The 25,345-nt window shown below is 49.0% G+C and overlaps 1 protein-coding gene across 4 annotated transcripts in view; it reads left to right on the top strand.

Annotated features, from left to right (window-relative positions):
- The window catches only part of Dpp6 (dipeptidyl peptidase like 6), an 812,759-nt gene that overhangs the window by 747,450 nt on the left and 39,964 nt on the right, over positions 1–25,345 (top strand). For all 4 annotated transcript variants that reach the window (XM_075955602.1, XM_075955604.1, XM_075955601.1 and 1 more), the window contains exons 13-16: positions 6,060–6,167; positions 8,017–8,108; positions 10,136–10,183; positions 11,809–11,927. In XM_075955602.1, the coding sequence (XP_075811717.1) occupies positions 6,060–6,167; positions 8,017–8,108; positions 10,136–10,183; positions 11,809–11,927 (367 nt within the window). The remainder of the gene's footprint in view (positions 1–6,059; positions 6,168–8,016; positions 8,109–10,135; positions 10,184–11,808; positions 11,928–25,345) is intronic.

The following is a 25,345-nucleotide window of genomic DNA, read 5'->3' as shown; positions in this document are numbered from 1 at the left end:
CACACTTCCCCTGGAAATACCACCTCCAGCCAAGGACCACATGTTCAAACACTTTAGCCTGTGTGGAACATTTCTTATTCAAACCTCCTGGGTACCTACGTGTACTCTGGCGCTCTGGTGACCACACATCTTTTGTCACTTATCAGAGTAAAAGCCCCACAAGCGCACAGTTACTTCTAAACACATCTTTTTCTCAGCTCAGTGCCAGTTTTATCCAGAGAGGGATGGCTAAGTGGGATCACTTTATTTCCCTCTTTCCAAGTTTGAGTACCAGGCTTAATCCAGGAGGTTATCAAGAGAGAAGACTTGGGCACCCCAAGATGCAAGCATGCCCAGAGTTCTTCCTCCTCCCAGGACCATCAGCATCTAAAGTGATGTGTGTGTGTGTGTGTGTGTGTGTGTGTGTGTGTGTGTGTGTATGCTTATCTTATACCAGATAAAGTATCAGATAGGAAATAAATGATCAATTTTAAGTCTGTTATCTATATTATTGTCCAGTTAAACTGCTACGTAAGAATTACATCCAGCACCATGCTAGGCTCTTAAATTTTGAACATTATTACAGTCAAGGATAAATCCACAACTAACAAGAAGCTCGACTGTGAAAAATGGGAGCACCTTCCCGTTGTGTAGTGTTATTCCTGAGGAGATGTAAACAAGCATCTACTCATCCCAGATAGGGAACCAATGACAGAGCAAAGTATTCTTGAGAAGGGAGGGCCTGCGTAACTCTGGTCAGTTTCAGGGACTTCCTGTGACTGTTGGGTTGTTTACTTCCTGAGCTTAATGAGCTTCCCTGAAGGATGAAATGGTTCTGCTCCCCTTACATTCGCCTGTCTTTTAACATCTGTGTATTGATGAGCCTCCTCCCCTCCACAACAGAAGATTTTAATCTTGAAGAAAGCGACTACAGAAAACTTCTCTTTAAATGAGGTGTAAAACAAGGTTTACTCATTCTCACGACTTCTGTTCAACATGGAGTTGAGAGTCCCAGGCAGAATAACCAGGCAAGAAAGAGCAATGACAGGTGTCCACATGGAGTTGTTGTTGTTGTTGTTGTTGTTGTTGTTGTTGTTGTTTTGAGACAGGGTTTCTCTGTGTAACAGTCCTAGCTGCCTGGAACTAGCTCTTATAGACCAGACTGGTTTCGAACTCACAGAGATCCGCCTGCCTCTGCCTCCCAGGTGTCCACATTGAAAGGAGGGAATTCTCCCTGTTTTCAAAAAGGAGAATATTGTTTCTGTTCTCAGATGGCATAATCTTATTGTAGTAAATTCTAAAGATTTTAAACACACATACACTCATATATATATGTATGTATGTATGTATGTATATACATATATATATATACACACACATATATATATCCTAATATATATATATTAGAATAAAGACAGTGAAAGTACAGGATACATAATCAATGTACAAAAATCAGTAACATTTCTTCAGCAGGATTCTCTGAACTCAACCTAATGTTTGGCTGTGAGTCTCTGCATCTGTTTCTACCGTTGCTGGATGAAGCCTCTCTGATGACGATTGGGCTGGAGACCAATCTATGAGGATAGCGGAGTATTATTAGGCATCATTGCATTGACGTTTTTTTTCCTTCAGTAGTGTTTAGTTCTGTCCTAGGGCTCTAAGCCATTCAGCCTTTGGATCCTGGTGCTCCAGGCATCGTCAGGGGTGGGTTCACTCTCGTGCCATGGGTCTCAGGCTGGACCAGTCATTGGTTGGCCACTCCCACAATCTCTGTTCTACTCTTCCCCCAGCACATCCCATAGTCAAGCAGACTGTAGGTTCAACAGTATACGGCTGGGTTGGTGTCTCAATCCTTCTGCTAGGAGTCTTGCCTGATCCCAGGAGATGACCAGTTCTGAGACTCCTGCTGAAGAGAGGGCAAAAGGATTGTAGGACTCACAGGGTCACAGACACCACAAGAAAACCCACAGAATCAACTAACCTGGGTTCATAGGGGCTCCCAGAGACTGAACTGACACCCAGGGAGCCTGCCTGGAACTGACCTAGGCCCTCTGCACATATGTGACAGTTATGTAGCTTGGCCATTTTGTGTGATACCTAAAAGTGGGATCAGGAGCTGTCTCTGACTCTTTTACTATCTTTTGGGACCCTATTCCTCATACTTGGTTGCCTGGCTTAGCCTTAATATACGAAGAGGTGTTTAGTCTTACTACAACTTGATATGCCATGTTTTGTCAATATTCATGGGAGGCCTGCCCTTTTCTGATAGAAATGGAGGAGGAGTGGATGGGAGAGGGGAGGCAGAGGGGAGGTGGGGGAGACACTGGGAGGAAAGGGAGGAGGGGAAACTGTGGTCGCAATGTAAAATGAAGGAATGAATTAATTTTTGAAAATCAGTGACATTTCTACATATAGACAAAAATCTGAAAAGAAAACAATTCCTTTTGCAAAATCTGTGAAAATAATAAAATACTTAGGAATAAGCTTAACCAAAGAATCAAAGATCTGTTCACTAAAAACTAAAAAGTATTGGTGAAAGAAATTGAAAAAAGACACAGATGAAAAGATGTTCTGTGTTTGTTGAGTGGAAGACAAACATTGATAAGAAGCCCACACTATCAAGAATGGCCCATGATGCCCTGTCGTCCCTACCAAGAGTCTAAGGGTACTTTACAAAGAGGTAGAAAAGCCCTAAACCTGTGGTGATTGACATTGGTGGCCAGCTTGACAAGACCTGAAATCCCCTTGGAGACAGGTCTCTGGGCACATGCGAAGACCCACCACGAAACCAGGTGGGGGTCTGGGACAGATCCTTCAGCTGTCCACTGTCTTCCTCTTCAGCATGGCAGAGTGGCCACAGAACCAACACCAGCTGGATTTTCCTATATTTTCTGACTGAACATCTCACCATGTGGAAAAAAGCCACCAGCTCAGACCTGGGTGTGAATTCTGAACCCCTGAACAGTGCTCGGGGAACCAGCAGCATGAATACAGAGGAACAGTGGCCTTAAATTAATTATTTTTACTGTCTTAAAATGTAAATTTCCAATTAACCAGGCAAGTAGCTGATATTTGAAGAAGCAATCGCATTAAATGTGAGAGGAACCAGAGCTAAAGAAGGCACAGTGCCGTGAACACCCATTTCAGTAAATGCTTTATTAGAAGCATCATGTTCCCTATAAGGGCACTCAAAGACAGGTGTTTCCATCCTGGGCTGCCCTGAGAAGCCACAATGAAGCTATCTACACACCACGGTCCTGAACCCTGCGAGTTGGCCAGGGCTGCCATGACAAGCCTCAGTAAGGCTGACTGCCCACATACCATGATCTGAGACTCTATGAGGGGGTCATAACTACTTAAGCTCTAGAGGAATCCAAGTTCAAATAGTTTCCCGATGTATCAATTTCCCCTAAAGGGAAATTTTGGAATTGATCTGCATCCTTCTGCATCCTTAATGCTGTGGTGCTGCAGGGCATCATGGGAGCCTATGTAAGGCTGAGCTCCCATAAGCCAGGAAGCCACTGGCTGCCCCTTCAGGATCATGAGCAGTTCTTATCAGAGGCCACAGGCATGACTTAGGGAGATCCACTGAGGCCATACTCCACTATCCAGCCGCCTTCTCTGTGTTACAACAGCTTCCCGCACACATCCCAGGAGACCCTGTAGACCCGGGGGGTCCTGTCTGCTCCAAATGACAAGTTTCCCCGTTGTGCTGTTGGCAGGGTGGTTGGACCACAGCAGTACTACTGGCCTCGGTGACCATAGCCATCGCATGCCCAGATCTCATCACCGCTCTTTTCTCTCCATCTCCTTCCTGGAGCCACAGAGACTGTACTCCTGGAAGGCTGGCTGTGGAGAGAGTTGGGCCAGTTAGGCAGCACAGCCAGAAAACCAGACTCCCCCAACATCAAAGGAGAGGCAGAACTGGTGCTCACATCAAAAAAGCCTTGCCCTTTGTCACTAAAAGTTTTTTTACTGTACTGAAGAGATAGCTCAGCCAGTAAAGGGCTTGTTGTGTGAGCATGAAGAGCTGGGTTCAACCCCCAGAATCTATATACAAACAACACAAGGCATTGTGGGACAAGTTTGCAATCCAGACACTGGGAAGGTGGAGATAGGAGGATTCCTGGAATTCACTGACCATTCAGCCTAGCCAAATCAGCACACCCCAGGCCAGTGAGAGACTCTGTCACAGAACACAGGGTGACAGTGTCCTGAGGGAGGACAGTCAAGACTGACATCCAGTCTCCAGTGCGCGCGCGCGCGCGCACACACACACAGGGACACTTACTACATGAGCAGGTTTCCAAAGACTGGCGGATGCCTTCCTCGGCACATTCTGGAAGGTTCTGGAGAGCAGTGGGCCAGTGACCTCAGAAGCTGAGGCCTCCTCAATATGAGTACCATGCTTCTGTCCAGAATTAATCATATCACATTTAATCTTTGTCCAAAGTGCAAACATGTCCCCCCGAAAACTAGGGTGCTCTTGCCTCGGCCATCCACGGTTGGCAAACAGAAGTTCATCTCAAAAGCCAAATTAACGGCTGCTCTTTCCCACTCCCTCTCCTGTTAAATACCACACTCCCAGCTCTAAATAGAAAAATCAATATTTGCAGATTAAAGGTTTCATTTTATTGCAAATATTCATGAAGATTAAATGTCATTTTAATCACATGTTAGTTCATTGCTCTGAGCACATCGTATTTGCATGTGTTTCTTCACTGTGGGGAAATGAGTTTTTCCTGGGCCAGCTGCGTTTTGTTTACTGTTTGTCCTTGTGCTTGCAGTAACAGGCACTTCCTGAATCACCTGAGCCGTAACTGGAGGAGCCAGCTAGTTGGCGTTAACTGACGGAAACCTCCAGACTTTGGCTTCAGAGTGTGGAAGAGATGCTACCGAGCCAAAATCTCTCTCTGCCCATCAGTGGCCACTCCCCACAGGACGGGCTAAGGGCTGCAAGTACCTGCCTGCTCACACTTAGGGTGCCGGAATAGAGCACAGTAGCAGGACACCCCTCAGGCCTTACTTTCAGCTGGTCGCCCTGACCCCAGGGTTGATTTCAGGGTGAAGAGACTGCTGCTCAAATGGATGCATCATCTAGCACCTGCCTCTCTGGGGTGTCCCTAGCGAGAGCCAGGCCCGAAAGGGTTCTGTCTGCTGTCTGCTGTATTAAAAGAGATACAACTGGTCCATTGGGCGTGCCTCCTCCATGGGTGAATCAGTGTGAGAGAGACTTTATTAAGGAAAAAAGACAGGACTAGAAGAGAGGAGAGCGCTGTCTCTGACTGTCTCTGACTGCTCTTCCCATTTGCCTTTGAGCTGTTGTGCGGCAAAAGTCAGTACAGCAGCTTTGCATGCTCGGGCCTTCACAGCAACGACTGAAGTCCAGTGTGTGTCCTCGGGCCTAGTTCCCACTCATGAGGTGTGCTTGATGTGTGCAGAAGCCCATTTCCTCACGGATCTTTGCATGCCGTGGGCAGCAGTGTTATCTGACTCTGCCCCGGAATGTGATTTGCAAGTGTGTGGGGGGCGGTAAATGCACATGTTTGTAGGTGTACACAGGTGTGCACATGAGTGTGTGCATGTGAAGGCCAGAGGCTGATGTCAGGTGTCTTCCCCAGATGTTCTCCCCCTTATTTTGGAGATGGGATTCCTCACTGAACCTGGAGCTCAGCAAGCACATTAGGCTGACTGGCCTGTAAACATGGGGGATCCACTTGTCCCTGCTCCCTCAGCACTGGGGTCTCAGACTCTTGCTGCCGCTCCCTGCTTTTCACGTGGTTCCGGCGATCTGAAGCCAGGTCCTCGTGCTTGTACATCAGGCGCTCTGCCAACTGAGCCATCTCCAGCCCTGCTCTGTGAATTTGGGTGCCCTTTTCTGCCCCTTTCTCCCTCTGCTTTTAGAAAACCCAAACCCACTCTGTAGTCCCAAAGAGAGTGAAAACCACATGCAGAACCCCCACTTCAGTCCCCTCCCTCATTAGAAATCACACATGAAATACCTGAGGGTGCCCCTCCCCCTACTCGCTCTACATGCTCCCATGGGCTTGTGTTGACAGACAGGTCACCTCTGTCCACAGAATGAAGAACCTGTGTTCTCCAAGGACGGCCGCAAGTTCTTCTTTGTCAGAGCGATCCCACAAGGGGGCCGGGGGAAGTTCTACCACATCACCGTGTCATCGTCCCAGGTAAACTCCACTACTTTATGTGCTGTTGTGCTATTGGTAGACTAGCCTCATGGTGAGCACACTTACCCCCAGGACCCTAAGGAGCCCAGGAGGCTGATGTTCACAGATAGATGGCTTCCAGTAGACTAGCCTCATGGTGAGCACACCCTAAGGAGCCCAGGAGGCTGATGTTCACAGATGGCTTCCAAGGGTGAGGGCAGCATGCCATTTGTCCAAATGCAGAGACTCTGAGCCGGGCAGTGGCTGGAGTCAAGACCATGAGCATGGGATATGACATTCCTAGCAACAATAGAGGGATCCAGGAACTAGCAATGAGGATTCAAGATGTCCTTCTTGACACTCCCCTTCTCTCAAGGCTGCTGCTCCAGGTCCTTCATAAATCTCCCCCTAACCCCAGTGCTGTCGCTACCGTGAGCCAGAAGCATTTCTGATCTTAATGATACTGTGGCTGCCACTCACACTCACCTGTCCCGGTCAGGTGACTTAGGATAAGTGCTGCTGGGCAGGGAAGTGGATATCTGGGAATGCTGCCTACAAGCACGGTCACCACGGGAATAGCTGCCTGGACACTGAGTTTTGAGATCTCTGCCCTGAGACGGGTGGTGGGACGGATGGACATGTACTTGGCTCTCTGTGTCACCAGCCCCATCCTCTGTGTGCAGGTTTTATTTTAAGGTTAATTAAAGTGATGAAAAATGGGAGCAAGTATGTAAGATATAATTAAGAAGAAGGCTGTTTGGAAACACTGTGGGTAGGAAATGAGAGGTATATGTATACGGTGTGGACCCAGAAGAAAGACCACAGGACAGTCCCCTCAAGGAATATCTGGGAGGGAGGAAAGAAGGACCCCGAAATGTCTTGGGTCGGAATGATGACTACTTCCGGCTTAGGCAGGCATTTCTGTTTTCTAGTCACTTAATCACATGACTTACAGGATGTCCAAAACCTGATTTGATTTGTTCACATTCTCACTGGGGCCATTTTAAGCAAGATTTTAAAAATTATGATGCTTGCATTCAATCCCAGTTTCTAAATTCTTGTAGATGATCAGAAGTTGCTGAGAATTCCTTAGCATCCATCAGAAAGTGGTACCCCCCTTGCTCTAGGCACCCACTCTTGCCCTGGCCTCTGCTTGCAAGCCGAGGACTGCCTGAGGCTGCACTGTTTTCCTGAATCCACAGACATGTGCGCACACACACACACACGGTCTGCAGCTCCAAGTGTTGGCCTCCATCACCTGAGCTAGGCTCTATCCCCACCACACTGGCTCCCCAGAGTATATGCCATTCAGAACAGCCGTCCACAGTTACACCTCAGCATCCCAGCTGATAATTTGAATGCTGCCTGCACCTGGTACCATGAAGGCAGGTCTGAGTGACTAGTGTACAGAGCTCTGGGAGACACTTGAGAAGTACGCTAGCTGAGGAGTCAGCCAGTCCCTGTGGCACCTGGACCCCAGCAAGAATGACAGAGACGATCCGAAGAACTGCACTGAGGTCATCCCTCCCAGCTCCTTCCTGATTTTGCCTCATTTCATCCTTTCCCCTACACTCTCTTTCCTCCATCCTGGGCCCTAACACAAACATTAAATTCACAAGTACATGTGTATCTGTAGAACGTGGGATATGGTACCAGGGACAAACCCTGCAGAGGGACCAAGTGATACTGCCATCAGTGACACTCAGACCAGGGAGTGGGCATCAGAGTCCATCACAGACAATGCTGAATTCAAGCCAAGCCACACAAAAGAGAAGTAGAAGTTGGATATGGCCTCATCCTGACAGGCTCCAGAGTGAGGCACCAAAGCTGCAGCCCAGCATCTCCTCCTAACATCTGGTCTGTATTTCAGCCCAACAGCAGCAATGACAACATCCAGTCCATCACCTCTGGGGACTGGGATGTGACCAAGATCCTGTCCTATGATGAGAAGAGGAACAAGATGTGAGTGGGAACTGGGGACTGGGTCCCAGGAGCTGTCTCTTACTGCTAGCAGATGCACTTGTTTTTAGTCACGTATACCGGAAGAAGAAAAAGCACAATTCAGGAGGCCTCCTCCACCCCCTAGATCATAGCACTCATTCTTTCTTCATTGTGAGCCCAGGTACTGACTCAGCCAACCCCCAAAGCTACAAGGCATGGTGACAAAGGGAAGCTTGTACACACCAGTGAGGCGACATGGATTCACAGAGATAGCCACGTTGTAGCGACTGTTTGCTGAGTCCCTGTAGACCCGGGCACAGGCTGAGGGCATGCCCAGCATGATCTCACTATTATGGTGGTTGTTAGGATAGGTATGCTTGCCCATTTAAAGACAAACTAAAACATGTGCTGGGAAGATGGTTCCATTGTTAAAGTGCTTGCTGTGTAAGCATGAAGACCTTAGTTCAATCCCCAGGATCCACATAGAAAGCCAGGCATGGTGGCGTGTGCTTGTAATCCCAGTGCTGGGGAGGTGGGGTGCTGGAGCTCACTGGTCAACAAGTCTCACCTAATCAGTAAGCCAAGTGCCAATGTGAAATCCTGTCTCAAAACCAGGCTGGGCATTGGTTGCGCATGCCTTTAATCCCAGCACTCGGGAGGCAGAGACAGGTGAATCCCTGTGAGTTCGAAGCCAACCTGGTCTACAAGAGCTAGTTTCAGGACAGCCAGGACTATTACACAGGAAAACCCTGTCTCGAAAAACAAGAAAGAAAGAAAGAAAGAAAGAAAGAAAGAAAGAAAGAAAGAAAGAAAGAAAGAAAGAGAACTAGATGGACAGATCCTGAGAAATGATACCCAAGGTCAGTCCATGGCCTCAGCAAGCAAGCGCACACACGTGCACCTGCATATACATATACTTGCATGCACACATGCATGCACACATGCATGCACCTATGTGCACATACACACATAAAATAAAAATAAATACCAAAGTGAAAAGACATTAAGCTGCTTTCTCTGTCTTATTCAGTGGCTGACAGAGGGGAGCTGGGCTTTACTGTGTAGGAGTCCAGGCCCAGTCCTGTACCTGATGCCTCTTGGCCTCGCTGCTCACCCGGGGGTCACTCTCAGGCTTAGGAGAAAACCAGAAGACATGCATTCCCCAGACAAGTTTTTATGGGGTCATATAAAGGCTTCTCTAGTCCTTGCCCATCAGGAGGTTTCTAATCTATAGGAAAGGAAGACGCCATGTTCACATCTAGGTGTGTACTGACCCATGGTCACTTCTAGGTGTGTACTGACCCCATGTTCACACCTAGGTGTGTACTGACCCATGTTCACATCTAGGTGTGTACTGACCCATGGTCACACCTAGGGTGTACTGACCCCATGTTCACTTCTAGGTGTGTACTGACCCATGTTCACACCTAGGTGTGTACTGGCCCCATGTTCACTTCTAGGTGTGTACTGACCCATGGTCACACCTAGGGTGTACTGACCCCATGTTCACACCTAGGTGTGTACTGACCCCATGTTCACTTCTAGGTGTGTACTGACCCCATGTTCACATCTAGGTGAGTATTGACCCATGTTCACATCTAGGTGTGTACTGACCCCATGTTCACATTTAGGTGTGTACTGACGCATGTTCACACCTAGGTGTGTACTGACCCATGGTCACATCTAGGTGTGTACTAACCCATGGTCACATCTAGGTGTGTACTGACCCCATGTTCACACCTAGGTGTGTACTGACCCATGGTCACATCTGTTTGTATACTGCCGCTGCCCTCACTGCTGCACAGAACCAAGAGCTTTGGGACCAGGGCCAGCACAGGAGGTACCTGACGCTGACAGTGTGTCCCTCTGCCTGTAGCATCTGGTTTTCCCCTGCTGTGATCATGAGTGTGCCCAGACCTAATGTGAGCATTGCTTTTTATGTGGGCCACAGTCCCTGAGAGACACTGTGAAGATGCCGGGGTAGGGCTTGTGGCCTGCACTTGTGCCCTGAGGCAAGCTAACTGTGTATACCTTTCCCATCTCCACAGCTATTTCCTGAGCACAGAGGATCTGCCGCGGAGACGACAGCTCTACAGGTAACTGACTCCCAGGCCGCAGAGGCCTGTTGGCTGCACTGTCCCACAGCTCCACTGCAGATAGGAGACAGCAAGGGCAGCTGAGTAACTAGAAGGTGTGGAGAGAGAAGCGTGCAAAAGCCACCCAACCCGAGGCCTCAAGTCCTATTTCTGCTTTGGCCAAATTGGTACACACACACACACTTCTTTTCTCCTCTTGAAGGACTCTGCCTGTCTTGCCCCTATATTCAAGTGTTACCTTGGCAGATTGTCCTCATCAGTGTGTTTTGAGGACAGCTGCATCTGGGACTCGACCAGTGGCTGAGTAGAAAGGAGGCTGGCTTTGCCATCTCCCCCCATGCCCAAGTTCCACCACCTCAAATGATGTAGAAACTGGATAAACAAGCTTGGAACCCAGAAAGAGACCAAATCTAAGGTCACAGTCTCAACAGTTCATCCTGTTAACCGCCCCTTACTGACCTCATGGGAGAGGTAAACTTGATTTTTATTAGTTTGGGGGAGAGGAGAAGGAACAATGGGTGTTTCTAGACACTTTGTAACTAGGAGAGCTGCAGCTGGCTGCTCCCTTAATATACAATGATCACTGGGAGGGGCATCAGGCAGTACGAACCAGAGATGCTAGAGAAGTCCCCAGCTCACAGAGGTCTCCCCTCCAGCCAGTGGGTTCCATGCTGAGTTTAAAGCTGACATGCGTAGCCAGAGCCCTGCGATCATGGACCTGCTTCTCTCTGTAGACTTCACCACTATGGGCCTACTATGGTCATGAAAGTCAGGCTACCCCCTTTATAAAAAGCAGGAAGGCAGCCTGCTGCCCCTTCCCTGGGACCTGTAGCATCTGTCTCCTATGACACCTTCAGTCACAGGAGGTGCAGCTCCACCTTGAAAGATATGCTTAGAGAGGAACGTTTCGATCTAGATGAAGCCTGAGCGTGGTGGTCCCAGGCGGCATCTTCAGTTGCTCTCTCACTCCCGTCATTCCCAAGCAAGAAGCAACATCGCCACCCTTCCGCTGTCAGGAGAACTGCGTTCTGGGAGCAATCAGTACTAGTCCCTTGACGTTCATAGAGCTCCTTCCCATTGCTCTTGGCACTTGAGGAACGTGGAAGTCAAAACTGCTCCCGAATTGCCACTCACATGGGTGGAAAGTTCTCCGTAATTATGGCCAAGACCACTGTAAGCACCAAAGATTGATTATTCAAAGTGATGGCACTCACGACTTCCTTAGGTGAAGCACCACGGCACCGTCAGGTGAGGGTACCCGTGACAGCACCAGTTGATAGTAACCATGACCACCACCAGATGATGATGGTAGCCTTGACCGTGTGGTAGTACCCATAACCAGACTGGGCAGTGGCATTCATAACTGTAGTCCCTACACCTTGGTCACACCTAGCCTGCAGTTTCACTGGTGGTCAAATAGTTGCCATCTGGGGCTGGAAGGACTGAGAGGTCTCCGGAGTCTGTGAGTTAGGAAGGCTCCTAGGACGTGGAGTTAGGTATCCACGGGATGCTGCTGGGAGTAAAGCGTAAGGGATTAGCAGCAGGAGTTACGGGGTAGCCTCAGAGGAGAGGTCCCTGCTATGCTCATCCCTGCCTCAGTTCTCACTGGCCCTTTGTTCTTCCAGCGCCAACACAGTCGATGACTTCAACAGGCAGTGTCTGTCCTGCGACCTCGTGGAGAACTGCACCTACTTCAGCGCATCCTTCAGCCATAACATGGACTTCTTCTTGCTCAAGTGTGAAGGTGAGTGGTCATCACCTCACACCCGTCTCAGGTGGATGCTGAGGTCTGCAGGCAGGAGCACAGATGGGTGTGATGGGAACATGGTGGGCTGGGGGACCAGGGGCACTACTCATGAGGCAGGACCACATTCACCACATTCCCTGCAAAGACTAAAGCTCATGGGGCTGGGGGGTCTCTGTATTGACCTACATCACACCTCCCATTGTCCATAAAAGAACAGTAAACTCTGAGCTACTTGGGGCACCTAGCACATAACTGCGCCTGCGTTGTCTATAAAAATGAAAAAACAGTCCCAAGATCTAGCTTTCCAATATTGAGGTTTGGTTTATACAGAGAGCCACAGAAATATATAATGCAAGTTCTTAAAGCCCACTTTGTTGATCCCAAGCACACAAGTGATCGTGTGTGTGTGTGTGTGTGTGCGTGTGTGTATACCTGTATGCACATGTGTACTGTGATGCACAGGTAGAGGTCAGAGAACAACTTTAGGAAGTTGATTCTCTCCTTCCACTGTGTGAGTTCTAGGAATAGGACTCGAGTTGTCGGGCTAATGGCAAGCACTTTTGTCTGCTGAGCTATCTCACTGGCCTGTGTGCGTTTTTTTTTTATCACATTAACTAGAATATTGAACAAGTGACTTCAGAAAATGTTTTTGCATCTTGTTCTTGTCTGTTGGAATGATTGTAAGAAGGTAAGAAATAAATGTGGTCTTACACAAAAAAAGTCTCAGAGAACTAGACCTATTGTGATCCCTTCAAGGGTGGGTACATGCGCTAAAGGAGGGGGGCTGAGATCAAGAGCAGGCCCCTCTCTTGCTAAAGTGGCAGTCCTGGCAGTCACAGGTAGAGGGGGATCATTTTGTGTGGCAGCGTCTTACATAGCCTGCTGGCTCCTGCATAGCTTGGAAACGTGTGAAAAGCTGAGGCCCCCGACGTTCTTCCAAGGTGAAGGTGATCCTGGTGCAGGCTTTCTAAAGCACATTAGTCCCCTGAAGCCTCCTGGGCCAAGCCCCCAACTCCTGGGCTTCTCAGACAGGTGCCTACAATAGGAGCTCAGTTTCCCATTTCTGTTGATGACTGAGGGTGTCTAGACTGTGGCACTACAGTATGTACTAACACTTTCTAGTCCTGAGCAAGTCCAGTTCCAACTTTAGGGGGTCAATGCCCGCCTCATGAATTTGTCCCCTATGAGAGTCTAGTTACCAAAAGCAAATGAGTGGAACTAGAAAAAAAATCATCCTGAGTGAGGTAATCCAGACCCAGAAAGAGAAATATGGCATTAGTTCACTTCTGAGTGGATATTAGCTGCTAAGTCAATGATAATCACGCTACAGTTTGGTCCAAAGGCAAATGGCAGTTTGTAAAAGTAAAGGGGGAAACCCCCATGTTAGGATGAAGTGGTGAGGTGTTTCATTTTAATTGGGCATGTTAGTTATGTGAGCCAAATGGGACTTTTGATTGCTGGACTTCAATATTTTGGTAGCTGGACCTTGGTGGTCAGCCTCTGGAGGAAGAAGGGGCAAAATAAGGGAATAGACCTTGGTGTTAGATACAGAATAAGGGACCAATGGGTACAAGTAGATCTCATTAAAGAAAGGGAAATAGGCTGGGTGATGGTGGCGTGCCTTTAATCCCAGTGCACAGAGCCAGAGTCAGGAGGATCTCTGAGTTTGAGGCCAGCCTGGTCTACAGAGTGAGTCTCTAAAATAAGGTGGAAAGTGATTGAAGATGGCCACCAATGTCAACCTCTGGCTTCCAGTTATGCAGCATACTTATACATGTGAGCACAACACATATTCTAATAATGATAATAATAATAATTAGTAAAAAAAAAAAGTACTAAAACAAGGATGAGAAGACCAGCCCCACTTGGAGAGAAGTAGCTGGACATAGGAGTGAAGGTGAGTCCAGGCTCAGTGAACACACATATCATGAGGACTCCATTGGAGATGTCGTGGGGATTGACTTGTGATGTCTGCCACATACCATGGTGAGGGAGGAGCTGGCAGCCACCGGGCCTATGTCTATCACGTCCGAGATGTTCAGCCCCTGAGAACAAATGGATACCCCCTTTACAAAGTAAGCTTCGCATTCCAGTTCATCGGGGATTGCAGCGGCAAGCTGCACCCTAACCCACTCCTACTGCCGAGTGAGGCAAGGCAGGCGATGGTTACAGACCTAAACCCCTAAGGCATCATGGTCCCTTGAGATGAGAAAGCAGTACGCCAGGAAGAGGCAGACATGAAGGCTGCTGCCTAACGGACTACATGACGAACCTAGACATCCCCCGAGGGCTTCTGATTCTAGTCCCCTCTGTCTGCTATGTGGCTTTTGGATTAGGCAGTGAACATCCTCCAAGGTAACTCATTATGTTGCACTTTGGATATAGAATGATCCCCAAGGTCCTATACTAAAGGCATGCTTAGCACCCTGTAGAACTGTGGGGAGGTGGACCTTTAGGAGTGTGGACTAAAGGAAGAAGTTAGGTCATTGGGGGAATGCCCTTGAAAGGGACACTAGAGCCCTGGAACCTTCCTGTCTCCCTTTCACTTCCTAGGTTGCTATGAGCTAATAAACTGTGATCTGACGCCTTTCTACCTTGATGCTCAGGCTTCCCGTAGGCTCTGATACAAGGGAGCCAAGCAGCCGTGAACTGAAATCTGGGGCCATGACCTAAAATAAGCCTTTCTTCTTTACAAGCTGGAGTTTGGGCACAGCAACCAGCACCCTGCTCTGTGCTAAATCAGCAGTGTAAGCAGGAGTACCCGATTATCTGAGTCGCCCCAGAGCTGTGAAAATCATAAGTAGCCTGTGTCTTCATTGATAACGGTGTATCATCATCTTCAGACGTGTAGAATGGTATCAGCTCCCAGAACAGAGTTAAAAACAAACGGTTGGGTGGCAAAATGGCTCAGTAGGCGAAGGCACTTGCCGCCAAACCTGAAAACTGAGTTATTTCCCTGGAATGTATATAATTGGTGGGAAGAGAGAACCACCTGGCTTTCCCCACCTTGCACATGCATGCTGTGACATGTATGTACCCACGTACATACATATATATGCACACAAACTAAAGCAGCGTTCAGAATTCATTTGATAAACATGAATGCCTTGTCCTCTGGATGACTCTCACACTGAGTTTCTGAGGCATTAACCTTGGCTGCCCTTTTTAATGTTGAATTTGTCCGTGTGGATGTTTAAAACCAGGCTTGAGGCTCCTTGGAGCATTGCTAGTAGGTTCGTGAGAACATCTGCTCGCTCTCTCAAACATTTGGAGAATTCCCTGTGAGGCTGTGTATACAGAGTAGGGAGGGGAATCCTGAGGCAGGCTGTGTCCTCAGTGGAAGTTCCATAAATAGTTCAGATTGTCTCCCTCATCCATAATGGAAGCCCAGCCCCCAGCAACACACCCAGTGAGACCATGCTACTCCTCGGTGACCAGGAAGCAGATGTTTCCCGTGGTAAAGAAGCTGCTCAGCATCCTGCTGGTACCTTCCCCACTAATGGACCAGTGGTGCGCTGGCCCTTGGTGGCTGTATACCTGCCCGCAGGATGAGAGGGTGTGTTCTACCTGTCTCACCTGAAACGTCCATTGAAAGCAGTGCCATTCTGTCTGAGAGCAGCGCCTTTAAAATATGCCCCTTCCTCTCCTTTCCAGACTGCTTGCTGTGGTAGGAAAGGCTTTGTTGCCAATCGCTTTGTCGTGGGATCTCTGCCAGACTTTGCTCGTGGCTGGATGACTACAGTGTGTTTCACACTATGCACTTCCATGCGAGATGGCTTCCCCAGAGCCATGTTTCCCTTCTCTGGGTATTTACAGAAGGAATAGAGAAATGAAAGATCAATAGTGTCCCTGAACCACTAGGGGGAAGGGAGCACAAACCTCAGGTGATGCTTTTGATGGTGAATATGAGTGGGTAGCACAGAACGAGAAAGCCAGGGCCAGGTATATGTGGTACCCTTGGTTAGAGAGGCGGCTGTGAGGGAACGGAGCGCGTGCTTAACTTCCAGACTGTGAGTTCTGAAACACCAGAAAAGGTAGAGGTGGCCAAGGCCAGGCAGGAGCTAGAGCTGACCGTGAGTTATAAGGATCCCACCCCGATCTCCAAGCCACCACCCACCTCAGTGCTCACGCACTTCAGGAGACCTGGCCATGGAGCCTTTAGAGTGGATTGTGAGCCCAAGCAGAAGGGAACTTTGTTCAGGCTGCCACCACTGTGAGTGACAGCCCACCTCATCGTCTCCACCCCCGAGGCACTGGCGCCTTCTTCTGGCTCCAAAGAGAACGGCACTCAAGGGCACATCCACACCCACACACTGACACACATGATGAAAAATAAATACAAAAACGTTTTATAAATCACAGTTGTGCCCTAGGACTTCCTAGAAACGAGGCCAATTCATGTGCCACTGGGAGGGAGAGAGTACTGTAAAGTCTGCCCCTCATGGTGTGAGATGATAAAATGGTCTATAAAATATTAATTGTTATTTAGTCATTAAAACACACTTACAAGATGTAGAATGATGGACCCTGTTCTGAGTGAGTCATACAGATGGCTGTAGGCCTCTGGGCATGCTTGGGCACTGCTGCTCATCCTGGCTTGTGGATCCAGGTTTGGAGAACTGCATTCCACTCACCATGACGAGGCCCTTGGAGCGATGCCATCACTGTGTGCCATACGTAGGTGACATGTACGTGGTGACCACTGATGTGCAAGGCTCCTGTACCTGATGTACCAGGGCTCATCGCCAGAAGCAGACACCAGTGACCGGAATGCTTCAGAGGATCCCTTCTGGACCTCTTTGTGAGACTCAGAATCCTTACCATGCAGGAGTCTATAACGGCCTCTTCCCTGGCTGCCTCGATAGCGCACTGTAGGGTCCATCTCAGGGTCCACACAGGTTCTTCCTCCAGGCATCGCTGCCTCTGGCCTCAGGCTCCAGTGTTTGTTTTAATCATGAGAAACTAAATGCACCCAAATAGATTCTGAATCTTGCTCAAAACCTGCCCATCTATGAGATCAGATGTATTGGGTAAATTTCACTGAACTGCTGCCAGGCACCCAAGATGGTGCCAAGTTCATCTTCCTCTGTTAGTGGCTGACCTGACAAAATCTAGGATCACCTGGGATATGGGCCCTCAGGCATGTCTGTGGGCTTGCTTGTGAGGGACTGTCTTGGTTCCATTAATTGCTATGGGAAAACCCACCCACGGTGGGTGGCACTATGTCCGGGCTGGGATTCTGGACTGTGCAAACGGAGAGAGGGAACTGGGCAGCATCCAGCATCCATTGCTCTCTCTTCCTGGCTGTGGATGTGATGGGACACCAGCTCCTTCAAGCTCCTGCCATCTCACCTCGAGCAGAATAAGCCCTTTCTCCCTTAAGCTGCAGTTGTCTGGATGTCATATCTCAGTAAACAAGGAAAGACGCGAAGGCAGTGGTCACTGGGAAAGTTCACCTCTTGAAGTGGACAAGGAGGCAGTGCTCCCTCCCAGACCAAAGAGCTTTTGTCCCAGCGAACATTGCTGGTATGTCCTAGTCAACAGAGCATCTGCCTGCCTCTTCTGCCAACATCCAGAAGTTGGTAGCTTTCTTTTTCTTAACTAGGTAACAAAATCTTACAGCCTGTTAAAGATGAATTTGTTCAGTGGGAAGCCATCCATTAGAGTCCTTTCTTTTTTTAATGATTTATTTTATGTGTATTGTTGTTTTGCCTGCATGTATGTCTGTGCATGTCAGATCTTGGAATTATAGACAGTTGTGAGCTTCCATGTGGGTGTTGGGAATTGAACCCAGGTCCTCTAAGAAGAAAAGTCAGTGTTCTTAACCACTGAGCCATCTCTCCAGTCCCAAGGTTTTCTTTTTAATGACAAGAAAGCTCAGGAGGAGTAGGGAGTCACACAGTGACCGCCGTGCTTCCCGGAAATCAGAACCTCACAATCTGCTGCTTGGGTGGGCTGTTATCTGACCTCTTGTCCCTCAGTTAGACAGGGACATGGCTGTTTGGCCAGCTAGCTCAAGATGTTGGCATTTCTTCTCAGTGATTCGGTGTGTCTCTCACTTCGTTATCCCAAATTAAATTCACTTGAAGTCATTGATTATGTGACCTTGCAAAGGCACATACCATCCGGCTGAAAATGTGAGGACCACTCAGTGGTGGGGGTGAGGGGGACACCTCTGCAGCTGCAATGTTTCCCCTAAGCAGGCCATGACCTTCCCCACCCTCAGACATCCAGTGTTTGGCTGAGAAGCTTCTGTGTGTGGTCAGTGAACACAGTGCTGGAATGAGCACACCACCACTGCCTCTGACGGGCTGAAGGGGTGAGAAGAGGACACTTTAAAAAAAAATTGGCATTCCATACTATGGATGCTGTGAATCTTCTACTACATCCGGGTACTCTACTGCTGCATCCCGCAAAGCCTGCTAAAGCCAAGCAACTCCATGTGCCTCAGGGCTGCTGACACACGTAGGCCTGAATCCACAGGGGTGGAATGGCTTGGAGGCCATCTATCTCTGCAAGGTCATTGTTCACCTTCTCTCTCCCCAGCAACCAAAGCACACACACACCCATGTCACAGATGAAAGAGTCAGGCCCGTGGCACCAGCGGGTGGGGCAAGAGCCAGGTCTTCCCAGCCCTGAGCACGTCAGAGACCCACAAGTGCAGGAAGCACATGCAGGCGCTGTCTCTTGTGCCCAGTGGAAAGGAATTTCCTAAATCTCTTACAGATCTCCTTGTGGAAGTCCTGGGTACAACCAGACACAAGAGGGCACTGCAGCCCTGCACATTGGTCTCCACAGGCTTCGCCTACTGGGGCTTATGTGGTTCCTATTTCCTAGTGTCAGGATTTCCCAGTGTCTGACTCCCTGGGGGCCACGGAGAACTGAGCCCTGGCTTAGACAAGGCCTCCTGTGGTACCCTCTCTCAGGCAGACGTTGAATTTGACGTCAGACACACGAAGATGAAACAGAGGGAGGCCCTGCCCTCAGGAGCCCAGAGTCTAGGATAAGAAAAATTGGGGGAACCTTTAATGAAGGATGACTGGCTGCAGATTACCAGCATGTCCCTACAGAGCCTCAGCTCCGGTCAGGCTCTCTCTCCCTCATGGTGAGGCTTTGAGGGTCTGTGAACAGTTCAGAAGGACGAAGGGCATGGGGGACGATACAATGTGGCACAGTCTGGAAAAAAAAATAAAAACCCACAAGCACTTGTTTTAACTGTCAGTCTTACATAAAGTAGAATCATGTTGAAGAAGAGTCTCAGTAGGGGATTGTCTAGACCACGTTGGCCTGTGGGTGCGTCTGAGAGGGGTTTTCTTAACTGGGTTACTTAGGGTAGGAAGACCACCCTGAATGTGGGCGGCACCATTTCATGGGCTGGGCCCTGGACTGGATGAGAAGCAGAGCGTAGGATGAGCTGGGTACAAGCATACGGACATTTATTCTTTACTGCCAGCTGTCATGTGACCAGATGCTTTCCAAGGACCATGGGGATATTCAGATACACAGTTCTCTGTTAGATCACCAACAAGGGTTCAAAACACAGGAAATAAGTGAGACAGGGAAACACTAGCCTGGCCGGGCAAACCCTTGCCTGCTCACCCTCAGACATGCCGTGCCTCGAGCAGAGGTGCCCTGTGACAACAAAGGGTTGGGAGGGAGGTTATGCAAGACAGGGAGTGCTGGCCCCCACCAGAAGGATTCCCACGGCCACCAGGGGTACAGTCCTGCAGACGCTGTGACCTTGGCCTGCAGGCTGTGTGCACACCCCTCCAGGCCCTTCCCAGACATCTGAAACGCCACTCTGACTTGAGGCCTGCTGAAAGGAACTTGTAGTAAGGCAGCCACAGCTCTAGAAACACCTCCCTGGCTCTGCTGAAGAGGTTTACCCTGAAGCGTGTCACCGGGCCTCAGTGCCCACCCTCTCTGCCTCACCAGTCCCTGCAAGGTGAGTGCTGCAAGGAGATGTAACTATGGCCTTGCTCATAGGCTGGCTGTTCCGTTCTAACAATTCTGATACCAGAAAGGCTCTTACAATCTCTCTAAGAATTAGTGACCCATCTTACAGCTGGAAATGCCTTTGTACTGGTCACCCCATGTGCTGGAGGTGGGCACAATTTCCATAACTTGTAAGGGTGTTGACTTCCCAGCAGAGGGCAGCATCATGATAACATGAGGCACACAGTGACCTTCTAGAAGGCTTCTCCTGAACCTTTAGCTCTATTCTGACCCACAAAGCCTACTGTGCCCAATTTCTCGGTGCCGCTCCCAGAACCACCTCTGGCCTGGAGCCTCGCCTTTGGTTCCCCTTGCCTAGAGGAGCCCCTGGTGGGAGCGATGCTGCCTGTGGTTGACTCCTGATACACCCACCCTCAGCCGGCATGAGGAGCTGAACCCCCAGACAACTGTAGTGTGCTGTGGAGGGGCTGGTGTTTCCAAGAGAACATCTGTTCTGTCACACTTTAGCAACGCGGTTATTAAAGCACAAGGAAATTAATTACAGTTGTCACTGTGTGTTCGGACCACTCGGCTGCTTCCTCTCTGTGGAGCACTCGCGTGTTGCTGTAAATACTTCACCGGCGGCGTTACACACTGCGGCTTTTCTTTAAGTCATTCCTAAGCTCTCACTGAGGCGAACAAAATGGGGAGGAAATTGGGAAGCGGGGATTTTAATTGTAGATTTAAAAAAAAAGGAAGGATAAATTTAAGGAACAAGGGCTAGGCCAGCATCAGTGTAGAACATGCACACACGTGCAGTGACACGGAGACACACAAGTGCAAACCTACACACTCATACTGACGCACATGTCTACACGTGCATATCCTTGCTCTGCGTTCATAAAAACAGCGATGCTCATTTCTTCCTCTTTTCTCCCCAGTCTTGGTGAGGCTTCCGTTTCCTTGGTTTGTTGGTTTCATGGGCCCACGGACACGTGGGGTTTGCATGTGTGTACGGATGTCCGCATGCATGTAAGCTCACTGAGCTAGGAAGTGCAGCTGGGGGGAATCCTGAGGTCTTCTTTACTCTATAATGAAGTACAGAGTCAAGGAGCTCTGTTGGCGGAAGCAGTATCTGAGCTGCTTGGATACAAACGCCACCATGGCCCCTACAATTCTGCACCTCCGTTTATTCACAGACTATGAGTAGGAAGTACATGTAATTCCCACTTTGTGGGATCCCTTTAAGGAATAAGTGAGCTGCTACATGCAAAAGATCAGAATAGGGAGCGGCATACAGGAAACACAAGAGTGCATGGCGTAACAGGGTCAGTACGTGACATTATTATTACTGTTTCTGTGACCACAGGAAAAGGAGGCATCGTCAGAATCTTACAGAGGAGTTTGAAGAAAATATTGAGGACACTGTGGAGGGTCCACAAGATGAGAAGCGGGAAGGGAATTCTGGGTAGGAAATGAAGGTGCAAAGATGTGAAGCACACAACCCTGACTGGAAGAGAGAGCCATGTGGCCCCAGATTAGGGCTGGGAATGTCTCCTGTCTCACACTTAGATGTAGACACTATCTGTGAGCTATGGAGACAACCAGAGCCCTAATCAGTAGGGGGCCAAGGTTGCAATTCCATGAGAAAGACAGCAGGTGAGAGGATGTGACCATGGAAACGGGAGACTTTTAGCAGGTAAAAGAGAGAAGATGTCTGGAAACCAGCATGTGGGAGAAAGAGAGTGGGTGTCAGCTGCCTTTGTTCAAGCATGCTCCATCTGCAGGTGGGCTGCATGCAGCCAAGGGAAAGTGTGGGTGTGGCTCCACACAGCATCAGAAACTCAAAACACTGGGGACTTCTTTTTCAAATTGTAACTTCGTGTGGTTTGTGGATGGGGACTTTGTAGCTGTCAACGTCATGTCAGAAGGGACATACCTAGGTGATGTGACTTGCTCTTGAGTGTGGGGTTTGGTTTTTCAGGGACTGCATCTTGTGCATCTCATGCTGGCCTTAGGGATGACCTTGAAGTCCCGACCCCATCTCCGGAGTGTGAAGATTACAGCCTTCTACCACCATGTTCTGTTTACATAGTGCTAGGAGCAGAACCCATGTGTGCTGGGAACACACACTGCCAGATACACCCCCAGTCCAATGATTTGCTTATTTTATTCCCTTTGAGGTTCAAAGAAAAAGCACAGGATTAAGGATCTTAAGTCATTTCTGCCAGTGCAAGGGATTCTGGAGGCCAAGGCATCCACCTTCCCTGCAACCAAATGTGTCCCTGCTACTTCCATTGGGACACTTATCAGGTATCCCAGACAGAGTCCCAGTGACACACTTGAGGTGAGTTTAATGGTTTGGATAAAATGGCACAGTTCCCCGAGGGGTGGCGGGTCCACAGCCACAGCCCACAATGGGCCATCGCCGATGGTTTAGGGCAGCGGCGGTAGAAGACCACCACAGGTCGCGAGGGGCAGCTGGTCCCACCACCCGAGGCCTCTGTGGGTCCCAGGCAGGTGGGAGACAGTGGGTGAGAGACCTCGCGGAGAAAGTGGATATAGTTTATTTAGTGGGATATGGAAGGTTAGGGGAAAGGGGAGAAAAAGTGAGAAGGGGAGAGGGGGAGGGGAGAGGTAGCAGCCACCTCTGCCGAAAAGAGGAACAGAGAGGTGGGGGAGAGAAGAGGGGGGTTGGAGAGAGAGAGAGAGAGAGAGAGAGAGAGAGAGAGAGAGAGAGAGAGAGAGCTCAGAAGTTACCTCTTCAGGAGAGAAACAGAAAGAAGGAGAGCACAGGCTGGGGGAGGCAGAATTTTAGCTTCCCTTGGTGGAAGGGGAGGGGTTGGGAGAGGGCGGGGATTGTCTCTTAAAGGGACAGTGTACACAGGTGACAGACCAGGCCAGCAGATAACAGTGAGGACCTAGTTTATCCATCAGAAAAGCACAATGAACATGAGGAGGAAGATGGGCAGAAACTTCAGAAATGATGTCCAGGGAGGTCCCTGAGACTGAGGCATAGGACTTGACCAGCTTCTGTGGGCCTGCCTTCTCCCACTTTCTGAAGCCACCTGTCCTGAGTTAAGGATTAAGTAGATCTAAGCGTAAAGACTCACAGGTCACCTAGCCACCTGTCCTGAGTTAAGGATTAAATAGATCTAAGTGTAAAGACTCACAGGTCACCTATACTGGATGTGCAGCCTGAGCATCTCGCCTGTCATTAGTGGTTCATCCAAATGAGCACTGTCCTCTCAGGAAACTGAGCTCACATTCCCACAAGGAGGGAAGGTTTTCAAAGTCCACGAAGCCCATCACCCTGCCCCAGGCTCAGGAGGAATGCACAGCCCTTTCCCCTTGAGCATGCTTGATGATTGACAGGATTATCTGTGCATCCTGCCACAACCCTGTCGTTACCAAAGACAGACAGGATCTTGCATGGCATCTGGGTATGTGACAGGAAGCTGTGAGGCTTGTGAAGAGCCTCACCATGGTCACTAAAGTGACTCGGCCATGAACATCGTTTCCTAGGGAATACACACCCCCAGTGCATCAGCTGCTCCTTCATTTAACCAGACACCATGGGTGATGTACTGTGGAGTTTCTGCACATTCTTTCATGGGAAGTACAATGTTTATTAATTGAAGCAGGATTTGTGGGCACACACCTTTAATCCCATTACTTGGGCGGTTGTAAATTTAAGAACAGTCTGGGCTGCAGGAAGACCCCATCTTCAGGATGATGATGATCATAATGATGATGATGATGATGACAATTATGATAATGTACTAGGTTGCTAAGTTCCCATAATGGCTGATGACATAAGACATAAATATATCATTTGGAATCCAATTAAAATGAAATTGTTTAGCTTGAAAATCACCAGTGAACTAGAACCAGAATGCGACAGGCCTGATACAAGCTATGATTGTTCAACAGTCAGGTTGGGCCCAGGACCTTTGAGAGTGAGTCAGGACGAGCTTGTTAAAGGGGCTAGAGGCTCTGGTCCAGATTCCAGCCCTGGTATGTAAGAGGAGAAATCAGACAGTGTGTGTGCACTGAACCACTTATCTTGTAGGTTTGCCTCATTTTACAAAACTAAAAACTAAGTTCCTGCCATCACACTCAGAATTCCGTATAACCCCTAAATATGTCACAGGGGGAAGGGGCAGCTGGTGCACACCTGAAATCCCAGCACATCGGAGTTGGAGGCAGAAAGATCAATAGTCCAAAGTCATCCTCAGCTCACAGTGAGTTCAAGGACAGCCTGGGCTATGTAAGACCTTTTCTCAGTAACAATGAATTAATGTAAGTGTAAAATGTTCCCTGGGGTGTTGTGATGAAGCCTTGGTTTAGATGAAGGTGACCCATGGGTCTGGAAGATCCCAGATGTAGACCAGATGCCTGGAGGAAGGGGTTGCAATCCAGGCATCTGCCAGGGCCCCTCCCTTTTTAAAAAATGATTATTATTGTTTCAACCATTGGGAAGCTTTCTCTTCCTCCAATGCCTGTCATGTGCCCTAGACTCACACATAATTTCTGCTGCCAGTAGCCACATGTGATGAGAACGGTCAGCTCGGTGTAGCATCTCCGTCATTCACGAGTGTGTAAAAACAGCCTACTTACTGCCGCAGCCCTCGCTGAACGGTGCCGTTCAGACTCTGCCTGCAAAACAGAATCACTTTCAAGTTCCCTGAACAGAAAATTGGATGGAAGCAAGACTAAACGCCGTGGGGCACAGGCAGAAGGGACTGGGTAGGGGGTGGGGTGGGACTAAATCCCAGGTTTGATGTCACCGATAACAAGGCTTCAAAATCAGACAGCAACAAAACCCTTCTGTAGTGTTGACTGGGAAATCCTGACTTAGGAACAAATATTTTAATTATCTGCTGTCGTTCGGGTAGCCTGCTCGCTCCCCGTTTGTTAGGATGATCATATCACCTGGGTGTATACACTTTCTGCTCCAGACATACATGATTCATGAGCTGGTAAATAAAGAGATCTGGAGTCTGGGCGCAGCAGGGCCCTTGCCAATTATCTCCACCGGCCAGAACCTGCCTCCCTCGCCTGCCTGCAGCTGATCTTTGAAAGCATTCATCAGCGCTGGCAGCACGCATGGGGTCGCCTGGGATGGGAGAGTCTCTATTGTTTACATCCTCGGAGGCTGGCAGCGGTGGGAGTTATGTGTCAGAGCATTTTCCCAGGGTGCAGGCGAGAGTGGGTGAGGAGGATGAATCCTGTCTCTATGGGTGTATTCAATCTGATGGCTTTCCCTACACTGTGTCCTTCTCAGTCCCTTCAGTTTTCATGTCTGGTTGTCACCTCTCCATCCTGCCAGACAGGTGCAGACTCACACTCTAGACCAAATGGGACTGGAAGGCAGTCATGTAACTCTGAATTTTACTTTAAATGGAATCCAAATATGTGACCATCTGTCCACCAGCTCCTATGATCTACTATCGTGTGGTGGTCATACATCCACCTGT

The sequence above is a fragment of the Microtus pennsylvanicus genome, chromosome 21 (genome assembly GCF_037038515.1).
Source record: "Microtus pennsylvanicus isolate mMicPen1 chromosome 21, mMicPen1.hap1, whole genome shotgun sequence".
Taxonomy (NCBI): domain Eukaryota; kingdom Metazoa; phylum Chordata; class Mammalia; order Rodentia; family Cricetidae; genus Microtus; species Microtus pennsylvanicus.
The sequence above is the reverse complement of the archived record's forward strand: the minus strand, read 5'-3'. Positions and strand labels throughout refer to the sequence as shown.